The following is a 24,424-nucleotide window of genomic DNA, read 5'->3' on the forward strand; positions in this document are numbered from 1 at the left end:
CTGCAGGTGGGCAGCTCCAGCCCTGGGCTGGTGTTTTCCTTGGAAGCCGAGGGCTGGGCAGGTCAGTGCCAGGTGGCAGAGCTCTGGGTGCCCAGCTCCAGAACGTCTGCTGGCAAGGGCAGGCAGCTGCTGCTGCCAGGGCAAGTGAGCTGCCAGCGGGAGTGAGATCGCCCGGGCCACCAACAGCGGCTGAGCCCCGCGGGCGGGCAGAGCCTTGGCCCAGGGCTTGTGCTCCGCTTTCCAGGGCACAGGAGAAGGTGAGAGCTGACCCATGGGGCCGGGGCTGAGTGACAACCCCTCCCTCAACAGCTGCCTGAGCCACCCAAAACACAAGGACCCAGCCAGGATCCAGCGCAGGGCACCAGGCCAGGCTGGGAGCTGAGCCCTGGGGAGAGGCACAGCTGGGACAGTGCCTGGCAAGGGCGGAAGGGGCACCACAGCCCTGGGAAACAAGGCGTGAATGGAGCAGGACCTGCAGCACGGCAGCAACGGGCGAGCCCTCCGAAATGCTGCTACTGGGCAAGGGGCCAGCGGGGACAGAGGGCACTGCACCACAGGCACCACAGCACGAACTGCCACGGCACTGAGGCAGAGGAACCACGTCTTGGCCAACCAGATTTATTGTTCAAGTCCAAAGACAAAGCAGTTGCAGAGTCACACGCACAGCAGGGGGTGAGGAGAGGCCTGGCCCTGCAGTCAGAGCGGTGCCAAAAGCAGGTGCTGGGTCAGGCACCCTGGGAGCTCAGGAGCACAGGAGTTCAGGGGCTCAGGAGTTTACAAGCATGGGAGCTCAGCAGCTGTGGAGCACAGGACACAGGGCACGTCGCAGCCAACGGGCAGCAGAGCAGGACGTGGCACAGGGCCAAGGCACAGGGCCCCGAAAGGGCTGCAGCTCCTCCTTCCCCTCCATTCACAGGATTAGTGTTTTCCTTCCCAAGGTGAGTGACACTGTTGCAAGAAAGGCTGGAACAGCAGGGACAAGCCCTTTGGGGCAGGAAAAGCATTCGGACCCTGGTTCCTGATGGGAGCTGTGCCCAGGGAGAGCAACGGGCTGGTGACTCCAGTGCATCCCCGGCTCACCCTGCTCGGTGCCCAGACAGCCTCAGAGCTTCACCCTGGCAACAGCTGTGGAAATAACAGTCTGTGTTCTCCCCCTCAGAACATCAGGGAGCTGGGGAGCACCATTTTCCAGCTACCTGGAGTCTTAAAATCCTGTAAGGAGCGTGGTTTGCTGCTGTGGAGGCCGATGCTCCGGCCCACGGGGCATTTCCCTCACCCACAGCCCACGGGTGGTGCAGTCGTGTCGCTGCAGCTCATCTCTAGTTCACACACTTCATTGCTGTGCTGCAGACCAGCACTGCCCACACTGAGCCCAGCTCCGATCCTGCTCCAGCCTGAGCAGGGCTGTAGCCTTGTTCTTGGCAGCACAAACACAGGGATTTGCAAAGACATTTTTCAAGGCTTGTGTAAATAAATCCACATCTGCCCTGGAGCAGCGTGTCCTGACCTGAACAAACTCCTCCACCGTGCTCTGCTCTGGGGTGGTCAGAAGTAAAAATGGATCAATTGAACACCATGGACATAATCACCCTTCTTTGGTACAGACACTGGGCACGAGCACCAACGGGGACACTGACACCACTAGCACAGGGCACACGGCTCCAGGAGCTGCTCAGAGTTTCTTTTCTGCTATGTAACAACCCCCAAAAAAGCCAAAAAAAAAGGAAACACTTCCCAAGAACCACTCCCAGCCAGGTGCCCACAATTCCTGCTGCTTTTTAAACACACACCGTATTCAGAATTATTTTTATCCCTTGAGAGTCCAGCTGGGAATCACCAGCTACCGCTTCCGCTCGCCCTTCTGTGTCCGCTTCTTCTCCTTCTCCTTCCGCTCCTGCTTGGCCAGCTTGTCCTTCTCCCTCTGCAGTTTATCCTGCTCTTTTTTCCTCTGGAACTCATCCCGCAGCAGCTCCCGCTCCAGCTTCCTGGCATTCAGCACATCCTCCACGTTGGTGTTCCGGAACAGCGCTGGGGGAGTTAAGGGCCGACAACGCTCCGGCCAAGTTTATTCTACCTCCCCCTTCACCTGCCAACTCCCACTTCTGCTTCCTCACCAGGCAGGTAAGGAATTGGGGAATGAGGAATGGAGAAAGGAAAAGGGATCTGTTTTTCCAGATAGAAAAGCCAGGTAGAATAATCGCAGGCTCCGTGAGAAGGAAGGGTCTGGAGCAGCTAAGGGAGCTGGGGCTGGATATTGGGAAAATTCCTTCACGGAAGGGGCTGTCCAGCCCTGGCACAGCTGCCCAGGGCAGTGGTGGAGTCCTCATCCCTGAAGGGATTTAAAAGCTGTCTGAATGTGGCCTTGGGGACGTGGGTCAGTGTGGCCTTGGCAGTGCTGGGGGATGGCTGGACTGGATGATCTCAGAGGGTTTTTCCAACCTTAATGATTCTACATTTTTTTCCTAGAAAAATGAAGGTGTCTCCAGGTTCTTAAGGCTGAATGTGTAAAAAAAAAAAATGTGTCAAACCTCTACAAACCTGAGAGGAAGAAAACACGCAGGGTAGAGCCTCGAGTGGATTCACTGCAGCTGTGAGACATGTTCTAACACACACACACATACATGTGTGTACACGCATGTATGTGCAGACAGATCCATATCTGTCCCTAACGTACCGACAAGAATAATTTATGTTTCATATTTAATTATGTGATAAAACCTGCTTCCATCTTAGACTTGCCAGCTGGGAGCTCCAGGACTGTCCCAAATCACCCTCCTGAGATGGACACAGGACCCCTGGTCCTGCCCACCTGGAGCTGCGCCATGGCCTGAGGAGCCTCATTCCTGGTGTGATTTCCCTCTCTGGACACCAGTTAACGTTAATCTGAGCTTCTGGGAGAATTGCCCTTGTTCTGTGAAGCTGCAGGGAGGTGGAAGAGGGAAGGAAGGAATAGGGGAGAGGAAGGAGAACCATCTGACAGGGCAGTGTCACTGTCACTGCAAGGTTGGGCTACACGGAGAGAAAAGCCAATCCCCAAGCTGGAAAGGTGGCCCTAGAGAAACAGGGAGATGAGCACAGGGAAGGAAGGATGGGAAGCTCCCCATGGGGGCTGCCTGCCTGCCAAACAGCCCAAGTCACCAGGAGTTCAAAGGATACATTTTTCAGATCCAATGTTTACTGCTGTCCCAGTCGGTCCATCCTGTTCGTCCCCACCGGTGAGAGAATTAAGGAAACAGGCACATGAACCTGTGCCTCTCCACAGTCACACCACTCCAAACACCTCAAATAACAACTTATCAAGGCAGGAGGGAGCAGCTGAACTCACACAGACCAGGAAGGCACAACTCCCACGCTCAGCTCCTGCTGCTCCAGGGCTGGGTACAATTCCTTCCCATTCACTCTGCTGTACAGGGAACAGTTCCCTCTTCAGCACCACCAAGAGTTACCTCCAAACCCTCTCACTCCACACACTCTGTAAAGGATTTTTTCAGGAGATTTCTCCTCAGAAAGCAAGAGATAAACTCAGCACCATCTCACAGAGGGACAGGGGGTCTCCTGCCACCTCTGGGTTGGGCAAACCTTCACAGCCACATGTTGGTGGGAGAAACATCCTCCAAGGAGCATCTGCTCCCAGCACTCCACAAACTGGGAGCTTTCATGCTTTGTCCATAGAAGTTATTTTACCACAGAGAAGGAAGACTGGCAAGTTTCCCCAGCTCTCCCCACCAGACCCTGCAAAGCCGGGAAGGTGTTGCTGCTGCAGGAGGTTTAGAGCAGACATTGTCCCCAGAGCCCCGAGTCTCAGCCGGCACAGGGAAGGATATTCCTCCTCGTCGGTCACGTTGGCGTACTGGGCCAGGAGAGCAGCCTTCCTCTGCTTCTCCTCCTGGGAGGAGACCTCCTTGGGCTTCACCACGATCCTGGCCTGCTTCTCCATCATGCTGGCAATGGCCTGGACCTCATCTGGCAGGAGAGGAGTGACAGTGTCAGCCCGTGCTGCAGACACGGCCCTGAGCCCTGGGGCCATCGCTGCCTCCTGCCTCTGCAGCCCCAGCGTGTCCTGTGGGACAAACAAACCACCCAGAGGGAGAGCTCTCACCCAAAAACACCCCCTCCTCTCACAAACTTGTCCCACAGTCAAAGCTGGCTGCTTTGGGGAATTCCAGCTGGGATCTGTGAGAGCTGGAGCTGCTGGGGAGCCGCAATGGGACTTGTTTGGGCCAGTGAGAGGGTGACACAGTGACGTGACAACGGCTTCTCCCTGTGAGGGGAATTCCCTGTGCTGTGCCCAGCCACCAGCACACACTGGTATTCCTGGAGCAGATGCTGTTTTTCCCTGGAGCGAGGGAAGTTTCACAGTGAAACTGGAATCACTCAGGCTCTGCCTAATGAAAATCCATTTGACTCCAAATCACATTCTCTTCCACTTCAAAGCAGCTTAATAAGTTTATTTAAGTACATATTTAAAACCCCCCTAAAGAGAAAATTCTGGAAACCCAAAGTGAGGGATCAGTGCTGTGCTCTCCCTCTGCTCTCAACCAGGAGAGACCAACAGCTGATTTACCTTTAACACTGAAATTCTGCTGCCCATTTCCTAAAATGACCTCCAAGTTTTGACACCAAATCATTTTTTAGTCTGTCAATCACTTATGCTGAGGATTCTGCTGTTCTGAGTAGAACACAGACTTCAGTGGAGATTTATCCTTTCATGGAACCCCAATGAAATAATTAAACCCTCGAATTCCATGAACTCAGACACACTTTGCTGCCCTTCTGTGACAAGAAAAATCCCTGCGGGTGAGCACTGGCAGGAGCAGGAGGAGCCCAGCAGCAGCTCCAGCGATCCCAGTCACTTGTCCCCAGCAGGAATTTATTTTATTTGATGCATGGAAAGGCAAGGTCAGGCCAAGAATTTTTGGGGAAAGCCACTGAGCTGCTGCGTGGTGGAGCTGCCGTGTCCAGGGGGTGAGGGAGAGGGGAATGCTGGGCTTGGTCACTGCCAGAGCCACTCCCGGGTGACATTGGGCACTGACAACGTGCTGTTTGCAACCAGGAGTGACAGCAAAATGCAAAGCAAACAAAAAGCAGGATTTAGCCCAAAGGGATGTTCCCTTGTCCCGGGCTCAGATCAGGTCCCTGCTGCTGGAATGTCACTCACTGATCCCAGTGTGCTTGAACCAGCAAATCCTTCCAGCACAGGGCTCCTGCTCAGGGACCAGGGATGGACTCAGGGGACACAGGAACAGTGGGACTGTACCCACAGGTGGGGAAGGAGCAGTGATGGTTCATCAGCAGCCTCACAGAGCTTCCTCCAACAAGCACTTATGGAAAAAAGGGAGTTTTAAGGGAAGATGTTGGAAGAGGAAACAGGGGTGTTTTCCTGGGGTCAGCAGCAGGGACAGCCCAGCTCTCCAGCTGCCTGTCCAAACCAGCTGCTTTTCAGACTGGCATAAACTGGAGCAGACAGGTGTTTTATGCCATAATTGCTGCATCTCCCCCCAGAGTGCAGCTGCAGTGTCAATGCTGAGCAAAGACAGCCCTGGGTGTGCTGGGAAAGATTCCTGAAAAAAATCCCAGAATGGTTCAGGTTGGACCTTAATGACCATGGCATTCCAACCCCCACTGGGAAAAAAAAGAAAAAATAAACAAAAAAGAGCTTTTCCCCTGCAGGGAGATGAACCCAAAGAGCAGCAGGAACAGCCCAAAGTGGAACTGCTCCTTCCCATTCCATACCTCAGGATGGAGCAGTAACTGAGCAGTGACGGAATGAGGGGCAGGTCAGCACCCCAAGGCACCCTGAGAGCACAGTACCTTCTTTTTCCTCTTTGGTATCAACAACCTGAGAGTCAGACCACTTCTCCACGACCTCCCTGCACACATCGTTCAAGAGATCTTCTTCCTAGTGAGGGAAACGAGATTCCTCAGTCTTGGAGTCAGACAGGAGAAGTACCAGCTGCAAAGAATTTGAAGCCCCAGCAGTGAGCTCAGGACACAGCTTTTCACCCCAAATCTGCTCATTAAACACACCCACAGGACTCTGGTTACCCTGGGGTGAGACAATCACACCAGGACCAGTCCCTCTGCACACCAACAGCTCCAACACACGCGGGGTTCACGACGGGGCTGTGCTGGTGCCACAGGCACAGGCACAAGGAGGCACTTGGGGATCTCTGCTCCCAAAATCTACTGCCCAGAGTCCTCTTTCTTCCTGAGCAAGGCCACAGAGAAGTGACTCAATGTCAGCTCCATGCCCACAGAAGGGAATAAATGACTCTGGATAAGTTGTGGGTCAGGGCCAGGATGGAGCAGACACCACTGTGGTGGCACTGACAGACCATCCCCTGTCAGCAGCAGGGACAGTGTGGTCCCCCTGGCCTGCCTGGAGCACCAGACATGACCCAGAGGTGGCAGCAGGGGCACCCACACTGTTCTTCATTACTGAGCATCCACAGATGGCTTTTCCCCTCTTCTTTCCTCTGTTATTCCAGAGGCACCAGGTGTCTTGGAGACAGCTGGACAGGGGGGAAGCTTCCAGCAGCTTCTCACACAAGTCACCCCTGTGCCCCTGCTACCAAACCCTGGCCAGGCAAAGCCTTCCCCCTGCCCGTGCCAAAAGCTCCGAGAGGCCAAAAGCCTGATGAACTCTGCCTAGAAAAGAATTTCTTCTGCTCAGAGCAGGTGGGTTTTTAGGTCTGGAAGAATCCACCAACCCCACTCCCACCGGGAGTGACACCGGGATCCTCCCAGGAACACGCACTGGATGAGCAACAAGGATGATGTGCAGGGAAACAGCACCTCAGGGGCAGTCAGGGGGACCCTCCCAGCCCTGGCACACAGCAAGGCGCAGGAAGAGAGGGAAAACCAGCATGGTTTGGCTGCCCATCCCTGGAAGTGTCCAAGGCCAGGTTGGACGGGGCTTGGAGCAACCTGGGCTGGTGGAAGGTGTCCCTGCCCATGGCAGGGGTGGCACTGGATGAGTTTTCAGGTCTCTCCCAACCCAAACCATTCCATGACTCCATGATTCTAAGACAGGAGAGTTTTTAAGTGCCAGGAACACTCATGGCAGAAGGATCCTGTGAATGGATGGGCTCCCCTGGGTGCAGGGAATACCAGCCCACAGGAATCAAGGCTGGCAGAATGATAAGGAAATTTATATTAAGCCTGGAGAGAAAGCTGGGAGAGACACATTCCCTGGGCACCTGTCTCGGTGGGCAGGAGGAAGGAAATCAGGGAAGCGATTGCCAAGATACAGGAAGGGGAAGGGAAATGGAGGGAAATGAAGATTCACAGTGAAACAGCAGCGACCGGCACAAATGAGGTTGGTTTGGAGTTCAGTGAATACAGAGAAAAAATAACCATGGAAAATACAAGTGAGCCAGGTTCTATCTGGTTTGAAGAAAAGAACTGGACAGAAACAGAACCCAATTTTAAATTCCTTGATTAGAAATGGTGACACTTGAATAAACTCATGAACTAGTGCAAGGCATGGTCAGCACTGTGGAACCACAGACACGAGTCCAGATGTCACCTGAGCTTCACTTTCATAATGGTTGTGAAAAACAAACAAATGAACAAAGAAAAACAAACACATAAACAAAAAAAATCACCTGGAATTTGTGTACAGAACTAAGAGAAAAGACTTGGCAAGAAAGGCCCCAATTCACCAAATAAAAGATTGTTTCACAAGTCAATAGAGAAGTAAGCACAGAATGTACAAATAAAGAAAAGGGGGGGGAAAGAACATAATAAAAAGAGTAATTACAAAGTCTGAGCGTTCAACAGACTAAAATATTTTACAGGAATTGCAGAAAAATTAAACTGAGCTGGAAACTGCAAAGGAGCAAAGGAAGAGAAGGAACAGGCTGTGATGGGACAGGGAGAGGGCACAGACAGCCCTGGACTTGATGGGAACTCAGGACTGGGGAGAAAAGGGAAAACAGCACAAACCCAGAATGTCAGGAAAGGGGAATATCAGTGGCAGGGCCTCATCTCAGCCAGGACATTCCCAGGCCTGGCAAGGGTCAGACAGGGGACTTTGGTGATGGAGTGAAGCAAGTCTGGTAGTTAAAGATAAGTTAGTTAACCTTGGCTACTCCAGAACAGCACTTTCCAAAGACATCTGGCTCTGTCCCTAACAGTTTGCTTCTCCTGCTGTTTTAGGCTCAAAGCTGCACTGCCAGTTCCATTGGCAGGAAGGAGCTCACTGCTGGTGTACAGCCCTGGGGGGATGGCAAAGGCACTGAGGGTGCTCTGACCTCTGGAAAACCTGCCTGAAACGGCACAGCCAGGGAACAGCAGGAATGAGGTGACACTGTAACCTGTGATAACAAAAACCTGATCTTAATGACAAAGCCCCCTTGGGCTTTGTGCCCCCACACTGGTATTTTAGAAGGAATTCAGCAGACTGTTACCAACAGCAGCACCACTCACTAATTAACATCTCACACTCTGAAACATCCCTTTATGGAACACCCCGAGACACTGCAAAAATCATCCAGGAGAGAACTGTGGAAGAGAAATCCCTTCCTGCACTCCCCTGGCTCTGTCCCAGGAATGTGCCAGGGGCAGAGACAAGCCCTGAGCTTCCCCGCGGCTGTTCCTGCCCGTCCTGGCAGACACCACGTGCTGTGGGGAACGGGAGCAGCTCCCAACACCCTCCGAGAGCCTCGCCGGGGGATTTATCCTCGAAAGTCATCTCAAACCACGCCAGGGCTCTCCCAGGAGTGACCCCCGAGCCCTGCACACAAATAACGGGGATCGCTGTGCCCCCCACTGACCCCTGCCAGAGCTTCCACCGGCCCCGAGCTGGCACAAACCAGCCACCCACAACCCACCCAAAACACCACGAGGGTCCCGGGGAGGGGACAGAAAGGCCCACGGAGGTGCGTCCCTCCTCGAGAAGGGGGTGATCCAGCCGGGAAGGGGATTATCCATCCCGGGAATGGGGTGATCCAGCCGGGAAGGGGATTATCTATCCCGGGAATGGGGTGATCCAGCCGGGAAGGGGATTATCCATCTCAGGAAGGGGCTGATCCAGCCGGGAAGGGGGTTATGCACCCCAGGAAGGGGCTGATCCACCCCAGGGCTCCGCGGGAGCGGCCCCGCCTGGGCCCACCCCGTCCCCCGCCGGACCCCACGGAGCCCCGCCGGCGTCACCTCCCGGGCCGTGTGGGAGCCCCGGCGAGGCCCCCCTGCCCCGGTCCCCGCCGGTTCCCCCGTCCCTCACCAGGCAGGCGGCGAGCACGGCCCGCAGCGCCTCCAGCCGCTCCTCGTCGCTCTCCTCCTCCCGCAGCAGCCCCTCGATGTAGGCGCCGTACACGGCGCGGTCCAGCCCCAGCGCGTCCAGCCGCGCCGCGAGCCAGGCCGGGAACGGCGGCGGGGCCGGGATCGGGATCTGGTTCGGGATCTGGTTCGGGATCTGGTTCGGGATCGGGGCCGCGGCCGCCCCGCCGGGCGCCGCCATCTTGGGCCTGCGGAGGGGTGGGGGGGTACGGCGGCCGCGGGGGGACAGAGTTGTGGCGGCGGCGGGAGCGGCGGGGCCGGGGGTCGGGGTTGGTGCCCGAGCGGGAGCGGCGGGACCTGGGGGTGATTCCGAGTGCCCCCGGTGCCCCCGCACGGCTCCTCCTCCCGCCGGGCAGCGGTGGGGCCCCGCGCGGCCGCCGTGCGGGGCGGGGCGGGGCGGGCGGCGGAGTTTAAACGCGAACGGGCGGCGGGACCGAACCCCTCTGAGAGCGCCATGGCGGGCCCGGCCCCCGCCGCCCGGCCCCTCCGGGGACAGTCCTTCTACCTCGACCTGCCCGGCGGGAGGAGCGCCCGGCACCTGGCGGAGGCCATCGAGCGGCTCGGCGGGGTGAGGGGGGACCCGGCGGGAGGAGGGGGCCTGGGGGGGGGGGGGGCTGGGAACTGGGGGGGTCCCGGGTCTAGGGGTGGCCCGGGAGGGGGAACCGGGATTGAGAGAGGGGGTCCCGGGAGCTGGGGGGGAACAGGACTGGGGGGTCCCCCGGGGAGGGGGGGTGGGGGGGTCCCCGGGATGCGCTCACCCCGCTCCCGGGACCCCCGGGGGTCTCAGTGACTGGGGACTGCGGTGGCCCCCCCACCCTTCTCGCCCCTTTTCTTTCTCTGCTCTTTTTAAAAAAAAATTTCCTGAGTTTTTCCCTTTTACCGGTGGTTTGGTGTTGTTCCCCTCCCCGGTCCCTTGGCAGCCGGAGCCCCTCGGGGTGGGGGGAGGTCGTCCCCCATCCCTGTCCCCCCCATCCCCGTCTTTGCAGTTTGACAAAACGTCTTTCTATGATCTGGACATTAACGACGTTTGAGTCCATCACACCCCTCCATCCCCGTGCCCTCCAGCCCCCCGAGGGTCCCTCGGGGGTCTCTGGGTACCACCATCCTGCTCGGGACCAGCTCCATGCAAACCTCTCCCTCCAGCTTCTCGGTGGTTCCCGGGCTGCCTGGTCTGGCCAGCACTGTCTGGGGGGTGGTGGCCACCATGGGAGGAACTTCCAGACAGTGGTAACCAGTTCCTTGGCCTCGGAGGTGCCTTCCAGACAGGGGTGACTGGTCACTTGGTCCTGGCAGCACTTTCCAGTATATGGGAGCTGGTTGCCCAGTCATGGGGGCACCTCCCAGGTGGTGGTAACTGGTTACCTGGTGATGGAAGCATCTTCCAGTCAGTGATAACTGGTTGTCTGGACATGGGGAACACCTTTCAGGTGATGGTAACTGGTACCTGGCTATCCCTCGCTCACAACAGCCTGTGGCAGCTTAATTTTTTAGGGACGCTGCGGGACTTCCACATGGAATTCAGCATAGGGTAAAGTAGGGAAGCACCAGCCAAACCTCTTGTGCTTTTCTTGTGGCTTTCCCAGAAAAACCATCTGGACCCTTTTCCCTGTGAAGCTGTTGTTTGAGTGGATCCACGTGACATCCTTCATGGCCTCCGGGCTTCCTTGCCGCTGATATTCCTCACGAATTCCTTATATCCTCTCTCAAGACCCTTCACAAAGTAGCATCGCCTCAGTCCCTGAGCTGGGGCTGAGCACGGGGGCTGTACCTGCTTGTTCATCAGGTTCATCTCTGTGTCTTTATTATTCTTGTGCACAGTCTGGTCCTAACAGTTGTTACTATTTGTTTTCAAGCTCTTTACTCTCTCTGAGGTGATTGTCTCATGTCACCCCATTTAAATCCTTTGATGTACACACAGAGGTGAAATCTTCACTTCGTTCTTGTTGCTGCTGTATCTGCTGCCAGGATCTGCTGCACAGACACGTGGGGAAGTGCAGTGCCTTGCACTGTTCTCCCTTTTCGTGATTGCACCACCATCCTGAACTTGGTGGTTTGTCTCTGCCGTCCCCTGGCTGTGCCATCCACACTCAGGGACACTCTGCTCACAGCATCTCATCTAGTTATGCGTCTGCAAGTCTGAGAACCAGCAGTCAGTTATTTATCCATGTAACTGCCCCTTGGAAATAATTTTAGCCTTCTTTTGTCCTTCTGATTCCTATGGACACCATCCTGGGTCACGTCGCTGTCTGAAGGAGGCACACAGGGAGTGGAGTTCTCGTTCCTCTTCCTTCTGTGGAGATCCTGAACCCAACTCCACCACAGCCACCATCTGTGAAGCATCTCTTTGGCAGCACTATCCCAGCCCAGGTCCTGTGTGACATTCAGGGCACAGTTAAGGGCATCTTATGACCTTGGACTTGCATGTGGCTCCTTGAGCTTCACCTTGGCACGGGGCTGGTGACACCCTGGAGTGGTATTTGGACGAGGATGTTGGGATTTCCTCTGTTCCGTGCTTCCAGCCTCATTGAGCTCCTGTAACACGGGTCACTGTTGCAGGGCAGCCTCCACTGTCCCTTTGGCACTTCCCATGGGTGAGTCTGGGATCTTGATCTATGGGGATTCTGTAAAGGAGCAGAACCAGCTTGTTCAGGAGCTGAAGTTTTGGACTGCCCAGATCTTTGTCTTCCTGAAGGCCTCATACCCATGTATTAGTGTCTGCCTTCTGCTCAGCTTCTGAGAACCCAAGTCATTATGGCCTTATAATACCATTAGTGTCCCAACTTCTGGGTTTCCAGCTCTTCCTTGGACTGGTAGCTCCTGTGTGTGTGTGTTCTGGTTCCCTCCTGCCCTGTTCTGTGTGGAGCTGCTCGTCCCAGCTGTTCACTTTCTCCTTTATTTTGCTAAAACACGTCCTGTTCTCCTGAGGACAGAGCTCCTCCACCCTGACCCACAATGTCCAGGGCCTTTTTCTCAGCTATTGCCTTTTTCCGAAACCACTGCTTGAGGAGTAGGTGATGGTGGACAGTCATGGGTGTCTGGATCTGAAGGTTCTGGTGACTCTGCTGTGCGTGTCCAGGGCCTGCGCTCCCTGAGCGTGACAGTGTCTGCTCCTCCTGGGAGACAGCAGTGTGGAATGGAGGAAGGAATGCTTGTAGGCATGAGTGCTTCCAGCAGCCCCTCAGTGTGGGGGGGGTTAAACCAGAGGCAGTGGTTTTGTTTAGCAGGGCCCTTTCAGCTCGCAGTTGGACACTTTCAGAGCTTCTCTGTTCTGTGTCTGCAGGTGACCGAGAGCTTCCTCAGCAAAGAAGTCACGTACGTGGTGTCCAGCAACAAAGAGGCCAAACGGGACAGAGCCAGGACTGGGGATGGAAAGCAGAGCAACCCAACTTCAAGAGACATCAAAGCCACGAGCTCAGGGCCTCCTGCCTCCAGAGGGAACCCACCCAGACCTCACCAGAAGCCACCAGACACTGTAAGAGCTGTAAAGGCTTTGGCCACCTCCAAGTTCATGCCAAGGGGTCCCAACACAACCAGTGTTGGGAGGTGAAGTCAGTCCTGCTCTGGGGTCTTTTGCCCTGCTCTGGCTGTTCTATTTGTACCCATGTTCCTTTTATCTGCCATCATTCTCCTCTCAAATGTGCATGTCACAGCTTTGGGCTGGGATCAAGGAAATCTGCTGGAATGGCAGAGGAAATGGAGGGCTTGGCTGGCTTCCCCAGGGAAGGGCAGAGATGTGGCTGGAAAAGCCAGAGAAGTGTTGACCAGATAAAACCATTGCAGGCTGCAGATGTGTATTCACAGACACAGGGCAAGGCCTCTGTAACCTGGGAGGAGATCCACAAGGGATCTCCTCCAGCAAGGGGTTTTTCTGGATCTTGTTTACCCTGTCAGAGCTGGGCTTTCTGCTGGGCAGTGCTTGAGGCCAAATGCCAACATCCCTCTTGGAAAGTGGAATCTACTGGAAGCTGTGGCTGGGGAGAGGCTGCTGCCCCACTCCAGGCCCGGGGCATCTCTGCCAGCCTGGAGCTGGACCCCTGCAGTGGGAAACCTGAGCCTCAGGGACTGCACCCAGACCCTGCCCTTGCTCACAGCACTGTCCCCTTGTCTTAGCAAGAGCTGAACTGGTCTGAGCCCACTGGCTTGCCAGTGAGACTCTGTTCCCAGGAAGGGAGGCAAGAATGTTCCTAACCCTGGCCAGCATGCTGGAGAAAAGGAGGCTCAGGGGGCATCTTACTTGTTCAACTCCCTGACAGAGGGTGGAGCCAGGTGGGGGTCAGTTCCTTCTCCCAGGTAATAAGTGACGGGACAAGACTGAATGGCCCCAAGTTGTGCCAGGAGAGGTTCAGGCTGGATATTTGGGACAATTTCTCCACTGAAAGGGTTTTCAGGCCTTGAAACAGGTTACCCAGGGCAGTGGTGGAGTCCCCATCCCTGGAGGGATTTAAAAGCTGTGTGGGTGTGGCACTTGGGGACATGGGTTAGTGGTGGCCTTGGCAGTGCTGGGGGATGGTTGGACTGGATGACCTTAGAGGGCTTTTCCAGCCTGAACAATTCCATGATGCAGCAGCAGTTTCCAAGCTAAATCACTGCTTCCTCTTGGCTCACTCTGGAGCCTTCACTGCTGGTCGATAATTCCAGGCCTTGGCTGGTGCTGTGAGTGCAGAGCCAGTGGGGCTCTGCGGGTTTGCTCCCTGGAAGTGCTCATTCCCACCGGCTGTGAGAGGAGTCTTGACCAGGCCCTGCTCCCCAGCGGTGTGGGGGTGTTCCCAGGAATCATTCCCACTGCCATAACCTGGGCTGTGTCTCCTCTCTCCAGGCCCTGCTGAGCCGGGGGAAGGAGCTGCTGCAGAAGGCCATGAAGAACCAGGTGAGCAGCACGTGGTGGGCTCCCCTCAGGTGGGGTGTGCTCAGAGCTCTGCTGAGCAGTGCAGAACCAGTGCCAGCCCTCCTGCAGAGCCACTGCCCTGCTGACAGGGCACATCCTGGGGCCAGGAAAGGCACGGAGCGTTTGCTTGTGGCCTGCAGAATGTTGTGTAATCCTCCTGTCACTGCTCCTCATGGAGCTGTGCCATCCATCCTGGATGGGCGACATCCAACCTCTGAGGCCTGTCCCAGCAATCTGGGTGCTCAGGACAAGAGAATTATTGTTAGATGAATTTTTAGCCTAAAAAGAACTAAAGCCACGTAGCTGGGACAAAAGGTTCCCTGCAGTCCTTTCCCTGATGTCACTCCAAACCAATCTCAGTGCCCACTTAGAAGCTCATGCTGTAACAGGGATTAAAAATTTGCCCCAGGTGCTGCTGTTAATTTGGGATTGATAAAGCATGAGTTCAAACCTTTTCTGCTGTGCCCTGATTTTAATAACAGCTATGCAGTGGTCTGTCAGTTGGGCAGCAGGAAAAAAACCCCTAAGTCTAAGCTCAATTTAGAGCTGCACATGTCCCTGCTCTGAGCTGTGCTTTGCCAACCCTCTCTGTGCAGGACACCTGCAGTGGCAGCAGCATCCTCGCCAACGCCCGCCTGTGGGGAGTCCAGATCCTGCACGTGGATGGTATCCTTAACTGGGGGTGGAACCAGGCTCTTGGAAATCAGGGATCTGTGAGACAGGTGGAGCAGGAGTGATGTCAGGAGTGTGGAACAGAAGGGAGAGGCTGCAAGCAAATATACTGGGCTGATGCTGTGCTGGCTGAGGCTGGGTCTGCCCCCCAACAGCAGTTAATTTTGTGTACAGAACATCCCCCTGTCAGCAGCAAACATGGGGTACATACCCATGTACTGAACCTGTAACATTAGAAAATGTTGATAGCTTGGTCAGTGCATCAATTTGCTCCAAAAAGACCATTTTTACTAATTAACCTGGAAGCACAGATCACGATAAGGGCAGGGTTTGGTCGGTTTTAATTAGGCAGTGCTGGTGTTTGAGGGCCTGTGCTGGAAGGCTCTCCCTGTCCCCGTGATGGATGGGGAGGGGGTGATGGGAAAGACAGATGGTGGGACTCTGGTTCTAATAATAGGTCTGGAGTAAAAGGTTCCTGAGTGTCTGGTGACAGTGACATACAGCCTGTCTGGAGCGTGGTGCAGGCGCTGCTGCCCTGTCCCTGAGCTCTGCTGAGCCACGGAGCCTGGCAGGGCTGGCAGACCCGGGGCTGCTCTCCGTGCTGCAAACCCCTGCCACTGTCTGCTCTCTGCAGAGCCCCACAGCCTCCAGCTCTGCCAGAGAGCAAAGGGGGGGCTGTCCCTCAAAGTGTCTCTTGGCTTCATCTTGGGCCAGTTCCCTGGGTGGGGGGTGGATTCTCTGCCAGGGCTTCAGCATTCCCGGTGCCGTGGGTGACTGTGTTGAGTGAGAGGGGAACAGCTCCCTGCCCTTGCTGAGCTCTGGCTCCTTGACATCCCACCTGCACAGAAATGTTGTCCTACGCCCAGCAGCTGCTGGGAGCCATCTCGGGAGTGAGGAAACGCTGCCAGAAGACGGAGGTAACAACTTAACTCTGGCCAATTTCGTGAGCTCACGGCCCCTGGGTAGCTCTGAACAATCCTTGTAGCTCCTCCAGAGCCAATGGGCCAGTCAGGAGGGTGATCCGAGTGCTGGATCCCATCCAGCACTGGGCAGTCTGGTGCTTCTGTTTGGTGAGGGAGATGACAAAATTCAAAGAATTTTTCCTTTTATAAAGTTGACAGTAAAGTCAGATGAGAATGAGGCAGCTGTTTGATAACTATCAACATCTGTAGCACAGCTAATCCTGATTTTGGCTCACAAGGGACAAAGGGTTTGTCATCTTCCAACCTCAGATGGCAACTCGACCCCACAGAGTCACTCTCATCCCCCCAGGTGGGATTGGGAGAGAACTGGGAGAGGAAAAACTGAGAGAACTCATGGATTGAGATAGAGATGATTTAATAGGGAAAGCAACAGCCACACATGCAAGCAAAGCAAAATAAGGTGATGTGGCTGGTAAACTGGCTTCCTGAAGGATTTTTAATGCCTCGGGGAGGTCAGGGGGAGGGTGGGATGCAAGGCCTGTGTGTTCTATTTAAACTAAGTCTGGGTAACTTGAGAGACAAAATGAGGGGAGATGTTCTGGGTGGTGATGCAGGAACTCTAGGGTGGTGGGTGAGGCTGCTGCTGCTCTGGGATGAGGAACTGCAGCTCTGCCTGTGCTGTTCCCATGCTAAATGTGTCCCTTTCTCCTCCAGGGGAAATGCTTTGCCTCTGGATCCAAAATTCACAAAGGTAGGCCTGGAAGTTGTGCTCCTGTTTGTGCTCAGATGTGGAACTGCTTGCAGAAGCCTCATTTAGAATTTGAAATCCATCTGGAGCTTCAGCAATCCCAAAATATGCCAACTCTTATGGCAGTTTGCCTTGAAGGGATTCTGTTACTCCTTGTCAGAGTGGGAGTGGCTGCAGCCACAGCTGAGGACCTTGATTTCGGGGCAGTGTTCTTAAAAATCCCGTAAACCCTTTTCTGCCAGCTCCCAGAATCCTGAGGCACCTGAGAACCGTGTTATTGCACAGTGAATCCAGCAGCTCAGAGGAGGTTTCGAGGAATATAATGCATCCTACAGAGGAGAGCGTGTTCCTCCAGCCCACTCACTGCTGTCGGGCTGAGATGTGGTGCTGAGACACCGATCCTGGGAGAACGCTTCCAAAGGGAGGAGGGAGGGGGGAACAACCAGGTCCTCATCTGCAATTAAACCAGAGCCAGTTGTGGGGCTGAGATTGGCACTGCTGACGTCAGTTCACCTGGGCCGTGTGTGACTCCACACTGGAGAGCGAACGCGCGGGAACGTCTCGGAGCAGCCTCCGACCTGGACTGTGTGTGTGACACTTGGGAGGTTATTTCCCAGTTTGGGGTGGGGAGAAGGTGCTGAAAAAAGGCTGGAGAAGCTGTTGGATAAGGCAGATTGTGCTGCAGGCTCTGAGCTGTGGCACGCTCTGAGCCTGGCCTGGGGACTCCCAGTGACAGCAGAGCTGTTTGCTCGGGCCTGAGCACCCGCCTGAGCTGGAGCTGGGGCCTCAACACGGCCTCACCCTCAGAAGTGCTGAGCATTTGGCAGCATTTACGCAGGAAAAACTCGATCCAGCACTGAAATAGCTGCTGGGGTGACGTAGCAGCACATTTAATGCAAGTGGAGGGTGAGGCTTGAGGAGCTGCTGGTGAGGACAGGTGGGCTCAGCCTTTCTGGGGAAGGAGGGTGAAATATGTCTGGAAAAAATAGCTCTGAGTGCCAGGATCATGAGAAAACAAACCTCCTCGCCCTTCAGAGGCAGCGAGGGAGGCAGGAGAGGCTTGGTTTCAGGGTCAGGCAGACTCCCTGTGGGAACACCTTGGGGCTTATTTGTTTCTTAGCCAGATCAGTACTCAGGTTTCCAAGGTGAGTAATGTTATCACTTATGAGAGGAACATACCTGTGGGACAGGAGGGACCTGGGATCTTCTTCCCCCAGCCTGGCTCTGAAAACCTTTTCCCTCAATGCACTGCTGAGGCTCTTCTGCTCCCTTCATGTATTTTATGCCTCTGTAGGAAGCAAAGCTGCTATTTGCCCTCAGGGATGAGTGAAGGCCAGATTCTGCTCTCGAGTAGTGTTCTGGTGCCAGGCTTGGCTGTGCAGCACCTTGGTTTGTCTCCAGCAGCTCTTACTGCTTTGATTTCACCATCCTGGCCTGAGCTGGTTTGAGCTCCAGGCTCTTGTGTCAGGGTGGGTGGAGGAAAAGGTGAGGGAAGGTTGGTGCAGAGCTCTGAGCCTGTGCTGCTGCTGCTGCAGTTTGTTGCTGGTGACCTCCTCCCTCGTGTGCCGTGGCCACATCAAGGAGAGGATGTGACAGTTCTTAGGGCTTGAGTCAGAAGGCTCAGGGTTGGGCCAGTGTAAGGCTGGGGAGGCATTAAGGGTGTGAGGGTTGGCTGGTTGCTTTTCCAAAGCTGGACATGTCCCATTGTTGGGCTGCTTTGGGGTTTGGTCCCCCCGCTGCACACTCTGAGGGCTGTTGAAGAATCACCCAAAGAGCTTGTTTGGCTGTGCTCAGCCATCACTTGGCATTCACCTGTGTCAGAAGTTCTGATGAGCTCAGCTCTGTAGCCCAGTTCTGTTGGGAAATGAGTGACTAAGTTGGGAATTGGGTCAGGAAAACTTCTAACCACATTTCTCTCTAGGAGGAAGGCTGAATCCCCCTTTTCTGAAGGTTGAAGACCAGAGCAGGTAAATGTGACCTTTCTAAATAACATACCTTAAAACCTGGGGGGCTCCCAGGGAAGGAATCCTTCACTGGTTTCATTCCCAGTGACTGTTCTGCCCACAGGGCAGACCCTGTTCCACACTGGGAAGCTGACCCTCTCCTAGAGGGAGGCAGGTGGAGTTTGGAGAAACAATCCAGGTGGCTCATGTGTCAGGGGGAAAAAAGGTGTTAAACGAGACTTGACAACAGTTTCCTTCCTTGCTCGGGTTCCATGTGTGATCCTTGTCAGGTCACTTAATCCACTCGAGCCCTGTGCATTGAGGAAGGAGATTGAAGCACAGGAGGTCAGGGCCTGTAACTTGATTACAGCCCTCAGCACAGGGGACCTAATCCTGTGGTGTTTCTGACAAGCCTGTAACTCTAACAGTATCCACTGGGCCAATTAATTATCCTGAAGACAACACTTGGGGTAGCTCAGAGTCAAATGTTCAGTTTTATGTGCTGCATGCACTGAAGTGTGAGGGGAGAGTTGTGGTCTGGGAACCAAAACCATCCCATACTGCTGTAGCTGGAGATGCTGCCCTGCTGTGCCCCGGGGCAAAAGGTGGGGTTTGGCTGGGCAGGCAAACCTGCCTCCTGCCCAGAACATGCCCCATCAGGGCCATTACTGGAAATCTTGTTTAAGAAAGGGCAGTTCTGGCACAGCCAGAGGAGAGCAATGGGCAGTGTCTCTTCATAAATGGGACAGCACCTTGAGCCCCTCTGTGGGGGGGACAGCTCTGTGACCAGGCTGTCCCTGCCAGGAGACTGATGTCCTGATCTGCTGCTTTCAGGCAATTCCGGCCCTTCCATCACCAGTTCCAAAGTTTTCCCGACTTGAACTTCCTGGCTCCCAAAAGCTCCAGCCCATTTGAGCCTCTGAAAAGCCTCTCGAATTCCTGCCAAGCCAGGTAAGATGTAGCTCCTTCTGCGCAAGTTTTTAACCCAACTCTCCTCACTGATGATTCCTGGGATCTGGGAACCTGCTGCCTTCTGGATGTGGGCACAGGGAGCCCTGTGCTGGGTTCAGAGGCAGCACAGTCCCTGCTGGTGCTGCCAGGGCAGGGTGACCTTTGCTGTCCCTCCCAGGGGGGCAGGAGGCTGTGCCCTGCGCAGTGACGGAGGGAAGAGCCCCCACTCCACCCCAGTGCCCAGGAAACGGAGGGGATTCTGTGAGTGCTGCCAGGAGACCTTCGAAGAGCTGCACAAGGTAAAGGTTCCCCTGGCATCCAATTCCTTGCCAAAGTTATGGGGGTCACTCAGTGGCTTTTGTCAATCATGTCGTGCCTGTTAGCACCATGAACTCCTTCAGAAGGAACCGTTGTATCCAGGTTGTATCCCTTGTGGTATCCAGTAGGATCTGCCTTGTAGATGGGAACATGGTATATCTCTGCTCTGACCTGGTCTGGGCACACTGTTTTTGAAGATTGGAGCATGACATGCTCATCTCTTGGGCTGGGAGAGCCTCAAGAATCATCCTGTTCCCTGATCCATAAGGTGAGGAGCCTGTTCCATGGCAGTCATGGGGCACAGGCAGATTTAAAAGTTGGGAAAAGGGTTTTTTATCTCCTGGAAGATGCCAAATAACGTGGCTTTCAGAGCCCAGCCTTCATTGACAGACAGTCTTGTTGGAGTCTGTGTCTTCCCTGCTGCTGGGGAGGCTGTGGCTGCTGTTGGGTGTGGACACAGCCTCCTCATCCAGGGGTGTCTGGGAATGGGACCCCCGCACAGCCAGGGGGGACAGTGTGGCCAAGGGGTCCAAACCTGCTCCCAAACAATGGCTCTAGTTTGCCCTCTAGTCTGTCAGGCTGTGGGAAGTGCCTGTTACTGCAAGTTCCCCTCCTGGGAAAGCTTTAAATGTTGCTAAAGGGCCTCTGCCCCCCTCCAGCACCTCCAGAGCCCCCGGCACCAGCGCTTTGCCCAGGATGACTCCCAGTACATCCCCGTGGATCGTGTCATCTCACAGATCACCAACAGCTTCCTGCAGTGCTCAGACAGGTAAGTCTGGGGGTCTGGTAACTCCTGGAGCCCAAAACAGCAGGATGCTGCATGGCACACTCATGGGAATGGGGTCCCTGTGCCAGGGAATTGGGCAGCTGGAGCAGAGGCTGCAGCAGGACCAACCTGGACCTGCCAGGTGAAGCCATGGGAGCTGTTCTTGCATTTCCATGGGTTTTCTGCTTCAGGGAACTCCCCATGGACTTCTAGTGCCTCCTAAACTACAAAAGGGCAGCTGAGCCCACCCCTTCTGTCCCCATGTCTGACACAAACCCCACGGCTCTGTAGCAGCCCTGTGCCCATGCCCTGGGCTGTGGGGAGGCTGAGATCCCTCGTGCTGCCCATCTTCCCTCCCAGCAGCAGTGTTACTGCTGAGCCTCACCAGGCTGAAATTCCTCCCCTGCTCCTGAGCAAGGGCTGCAAACACCCTGTGCTGCAGGAGAGGCCTCGTCTCGCTGGGGGAGGGTGTTGCTGGGCCTGGATGAGCATTAACTGATGGTTCTTCTCAGGGTGCCACAGTCCTGCCTGGCAGATGAACATTTAGTGCCTCAAGCACATGGTACTGGAGGAGTGGAGATGCTGACAGAGCTGGGAAAGGAAAGGGAGCAGCCTGAGCAGGGTGCTGTGGAACTGGTAATGGATATGGAGCAGGATCATGACCTGAAGATCAAGGGATGTTCCCCCTGCCTGCCTGGGGACAGGGTCAGAGATCCCAGAGAAGGAGGGGGGCTGTCAGAACACAGCTCTGTGGGGCTGCCCAGGGGAGCAGAGCTCAGGGGAGGGGTCTGTGCTCCCCCTGGCACCACGGAGGGGGCCGGGCTGGGGGGTGCAGGGCTGGGCTCGGCCCCTGCCCTGGGCTGGGGATCCTGTGCAGGGGCTGCTCCTGTCACACAGGCAGTTGCTCCTGCATCTGAACCTCGTGGCCGGCAATTGCCTGGGTCTCTGAGCCACCCCACAGAGGCACTGCCTGTCCCCAGGAAGCGCCTGCTGTCCCCTAGCCAGAGCTGCCAGGTGGGGAAGAGGCCCAGGCTGGAGTGGGGGGAGCAGGAGGACCCAGTGCGTGGTGGGCTGGGGGCACAGGGTGCAGGGCAGATGTCTGAGCCAGACCTGCCCGGTGTGACAGAGGCTGGCAGGCTGTCCCTGCACACACAGCTCTGCAGCAGACCTCGTGGCTCCCTGGCTTTGGATCCGTGCCTGGGTGGGAGCCCTGGGGACCCGGGAGCCCTGGGAGCTGTGGATCCTGCAGGAGCTGCTCCAGCCAGCACCGTCAGCGAGCGTGGCTGGAGCAGGGCGAGTGTGAGATCCCAAGGGCAGCAGCTCCAAGGGGACGGTGCCACCCCCGGGAATGGGAGCAGCCCGGATCTGGAGAGCACAGTGAGCAGCGGGAGCAGCTGCCCCGCTGGCCGCCCGCCCTCTCCCACACCGCCCGGGGCTGGGGCCAGATGTTTCTGCTCAGTCTGTGTCAGGGCGGCAGAAAAAGCAGCCCCCGAAGCTCCTGAGCTCCCCGGGCACAGCACAGAGCGGGCACCATGCCCTGGGCTCCTTCCCCCTCCTGCCCAGAGCACACAGAGCACACGAGCTGCTCCTGGCGCCGGCAGGAGCTCCTCCGAGTCAGAGTGGGATGTGCAGCTGCTCCCCCTGCCAACGGGTGTCCAGGGCAGCAGGATCCCAGCTGCGGACAGGGATGTGCTCCAGAGGACACACGGCAGGGGCAGGGACAGCGGGTACGAGTCCCTGTGCTCGGTGCTCCGGCGGGACCTGGAGCCGGGCTGGGCGGGCCAGGAGAGCGGGAACTGCCGGACCTGCTGCACGGACACCAGAGGAACCCCTTTCCCTGTATTTGAGACGTTTTGTGGCAGCTGGACAAGCTAAAACCACCTCCTGGCTGCTCTCTGGACCAAAGTGGGAGATGAGAAGGGGCTGGAAGGGGATTTGGCCAAGCCAGCCTCCATGTCAGGACCAGGAGGCACATCCAAGAGCTGGAGTGAGGACCGTCAGCATGAAGTTGGCACCACCAGCAGCTTGGACACTTCCTTCTCCTGTTGGGAACTGGTGGGGATGCAGTGTCTTCACTGTCCCTGGCTGTGTTCTGGGCTGGGATCTTCCCTCCTCTCTGCTAGCCATGTTTAGAGCCAGCAGCTTCCTCTAGCTCCTCATGGAGCTGCTGACACAGTGGTCCCTCTGGAAGTCTCTCTTCAGCAGGAATATGTTCTTTGCCCTTCCAGAGTGAAAGCAGGTGCCAAGACTTGGGAGGGGAGGGTCATGGGGGTGAGATTTTTGCTCCTTACATGGTTTGGGGGGGTTGTCTTTGAGAATTTACAGATGTTTTTCACGTGGTTTTAACATGGTTTGGTGTTTTTTAGCAAACTTTTAAACTTTGTAATAAAGTGGAAGGTGAGATCCTGCTCTGCCGTACACTGGAATGTGTCTGGTGGCCAAAGCACAGCCAAAATCTGTGAAACTTCCAGCAGCAGAGGTGGAGTGGAGAGAGGCCTTGCTGGAGGGGGTCTGTGGGTGCTGGGCAGTGGTGTTTCCAGCCTCAGAACATCACCCCATGTGTGGTTTGCCAGAGGAATGTGGTCAGCAAGCTCTGGAAAGCTGTTGTAGCCAGTGCAGGAGTGGCCCCCAGTAAGGAAGGATGTGGAGTAACTGGAGAGCAGTTGGAAAGAGCCTGTTGACCTCTCCTGGGCATGGACCCAAGGGGAGGAGGTTCTGGGGTGTCTAAAAGCAGCCTTTTAGACAGCCCTTCTTGAAGGGCAGTTCCAAACTGGAGGGAGCCAACCCTCCTGTGGTGCCAAGTGTGTCCCAAGGTGGGGCTTCCATGTGCAGATTGGGAAAAGGAGCTGTTCAGTGCCCAGCAGGGTGGGACAGCCCCAGGCCAGGCACCCAGAGGAGCTGAGGTCTGTCTGTCCTTGGAGATGTTCAGTCCTTGAGTGAAGGACAACCATCCCTCCTTCACTCAAGGCTCAAAGGAAGTCCTGAGCAGCAGGATCAGGTAGCCCTGCCGGGAGCAGATTTGGGAGACAGGAGGCTTCAGAGGTTCCTCCTGAGAGAAATCCTTCAGTACAACAGCCAAACTCCAGTTCTTTACCTGCTGGAGCCCCTGCAGGTAACAAAGGGCTGATCAAAGCTGCTGTGGGAGCTGAACCCTGCCCAGCACAGGCCTCTGCTGTGGAGATGTCCCTGTGCCACTGACTGTCCAGCAGGAAGGTAATTCCTGGGAGAGAGGTCAAGAGGGGCTTGGAGCACCAACCAGCCACCACCCTGGTGTGCTCAGCCTCCTTAGGGAGTGACCACTCTGTGCCCCTCTGGCAGCCAAGAGGGTGTCCTGGGTGACTGGGAATGGCCCCTCCAGGCCCTCTGGGGCTCAGAGCTCCAGGTTGTCCCCTGTGGACACTGAGATAATTCATGGCAGTGTTCCTTGATGGAGGAGGCCATGAGCTGCCCTGGGAGATCAGCAGGGGGGTGACTGATTGTCCTTCACCAAGCCTGGCCCTCCCATGGAGGGGAGAGGGAGCCCTGATTGCTGCTTGCCCCCTCCTCACCTGACCAGTGACTTATGTGGGGGTCCCTGGGCTTGGGGACCCTGGAGGCCTTGGGTCAGATGTGCTGGCTGGAGATACCAAATCCTGGAATGGTTTGGGTTGGAAGGAACCTTAAAGTCCATCCAGCTTCAACCCCCTGCCACGGGCAGGGACACCTTCCACTAGCCCAGGTTGCTCATTGTCACCTGGTGTAGATCCCCTCTGGCCAAGCACCCCTTTGTCCCTGTGGTGCTGAGGAGGGCAGCAGGAAAGGTTGTGCCCCCTCGGGCTGGCACCGTCACAGACCTCCTGAGGTGCTGCGCAGGTACTGGATCAGCTCCACTGCAGGTTCCTTCTCCCATTGGGCAGAGGAAGAGGAAGGTCCAAGGGCAGGTCTCAGCTTGGAAGC

General features: G+C 55.9%; 2 protein-coding genes across 3 annotated transcripts; one reads left to right on the plus strand and one right to left on the minus strand.

Moving 5' to 3' along the window:
• Positions 1 to 602: 602 nt before the first annotated feature.
• Positions 603 to 9,463, minus strand: CCDC43 (coiled-coil domain containing 43). The gene is made up of 5 exons (XM_064636850.1): positions 9,227 to 9,463; positions 5,812 to 5,899; positions 3,825 to 3,963; positions 3,157 to 3,215; positions 603 to 2,028 (listed from the first exon to the last, which is right to left on the minus strand). Exons 1-5 carry the CDS (start codon positions 9,461 to 9,463, stop codon positions 1,841 to 1,843), a joined length of 711 nt encoding a protein of 236 aa, XP_064492920.1. The 3' UTR covers positions 603 to 1,840.
• Positions 9,464 to 9,736: 273 nt separating this feature from the next.
• On the plus strand, positions 9,737 to 22,908 carry DBF4B (DBF4B-CDC7 kinase regulatory subunit). Of its 2 annotated transcripts, XM_064636831.1 has the most exons (12): positions 9,737 to 9,850; positions 12,563 to 12,754; positions 14,099 to 14,149; positions 14,764 to 14,833; positions 15,686 to 15,756; positions 16,477 to 16,513; positions 18,432 to 18,477; positions 19,288 to 19,404; positions 19,583 to 19,703; positions 19,865 to 19,990; positions 20,382 to 20,491; positions 21,001 to 22,908. In XM_064636831.1, the coding sequence occupies exons 1-12, from the start codon at positions 9,737 to 9,739 to the stop codon at positions 22,361 to 22,363; spliced, it is 2,418 nt and encodes an 805-aa protein (XP_064492901.1). In that variant the 3' UTR covers positions 22,364 to 22,908. The 2 variants fall into 2 exon arrangements, with proteins under 2 accessions (XP_064492901.1, XP_064492902.1); XM_064636832.1 differs by lacking the exon at positions 19,865 to 19,990.
• Positions 22,909 to 24,424: the final 1,516 nt, after the last annotated feature.

Source organism: Pseudopipra pipra, chromosome 26, assembly GCF_036250125.1.
Source record: "Pseudopipra pipra isolate bDixPip1 chromosome 26, bDixPip1.hap1, whole genome shotgun sequence".
In the NCBI taxonomy this organism is placed as follows: domain Eukaryota; kingdom Metazoa; phylum Chordata; class Aves; order Passeriformes; family Pipridae; genus Pseudopipra; species Pseudopipra pipra.

Bases quoted from the DNA above. Each gene is read 5' to 3' on its own strand.
- CCDC43 (XM_064636850.1), bottom strand. From the start codon at position 9,463: ATGGCGGCGCCCGGCGGGGCGGCCGCGGCCCCGATCCCGAACCAGATC. The intron at 3,216-3,824 runs ATATCCTTCCCT...TAATTCTCTCAC, and splicing joins AACGTGACCGACGAGGAGGA to CGGTGGGGACGAACAGGATG. The intron at 2,029-3,156 runs GTATCCTTTGAA...TAACTCCCCCAG, and splicing joins AAACATTGGATCTGAAAAAT to CGCTGTTCCGGAACACCAAC.
- DBF4B (XM_064636831.1), top strand. From the start codon at position 9,737: ATGGCGGGCCCGGCCCCCGCCGCCCGGCCCCTCCGGGGACAGTCCTTC. The intron at 15,757-16,476 runs GTAACAACTTAA...TTTCTCCTCCAG, and splicing joins AACGCTGCCAGAAGACGGAG to GGGAAATGCTTTGCCTCTGG. The intron at 19,991-20,381 runs GTGAGGAGCCTG...GCCCCCCTCCAG, and splicing joins CCTGTTCCCTGATCCATAAG to CACCTCCAGAGCCCCCGGCA.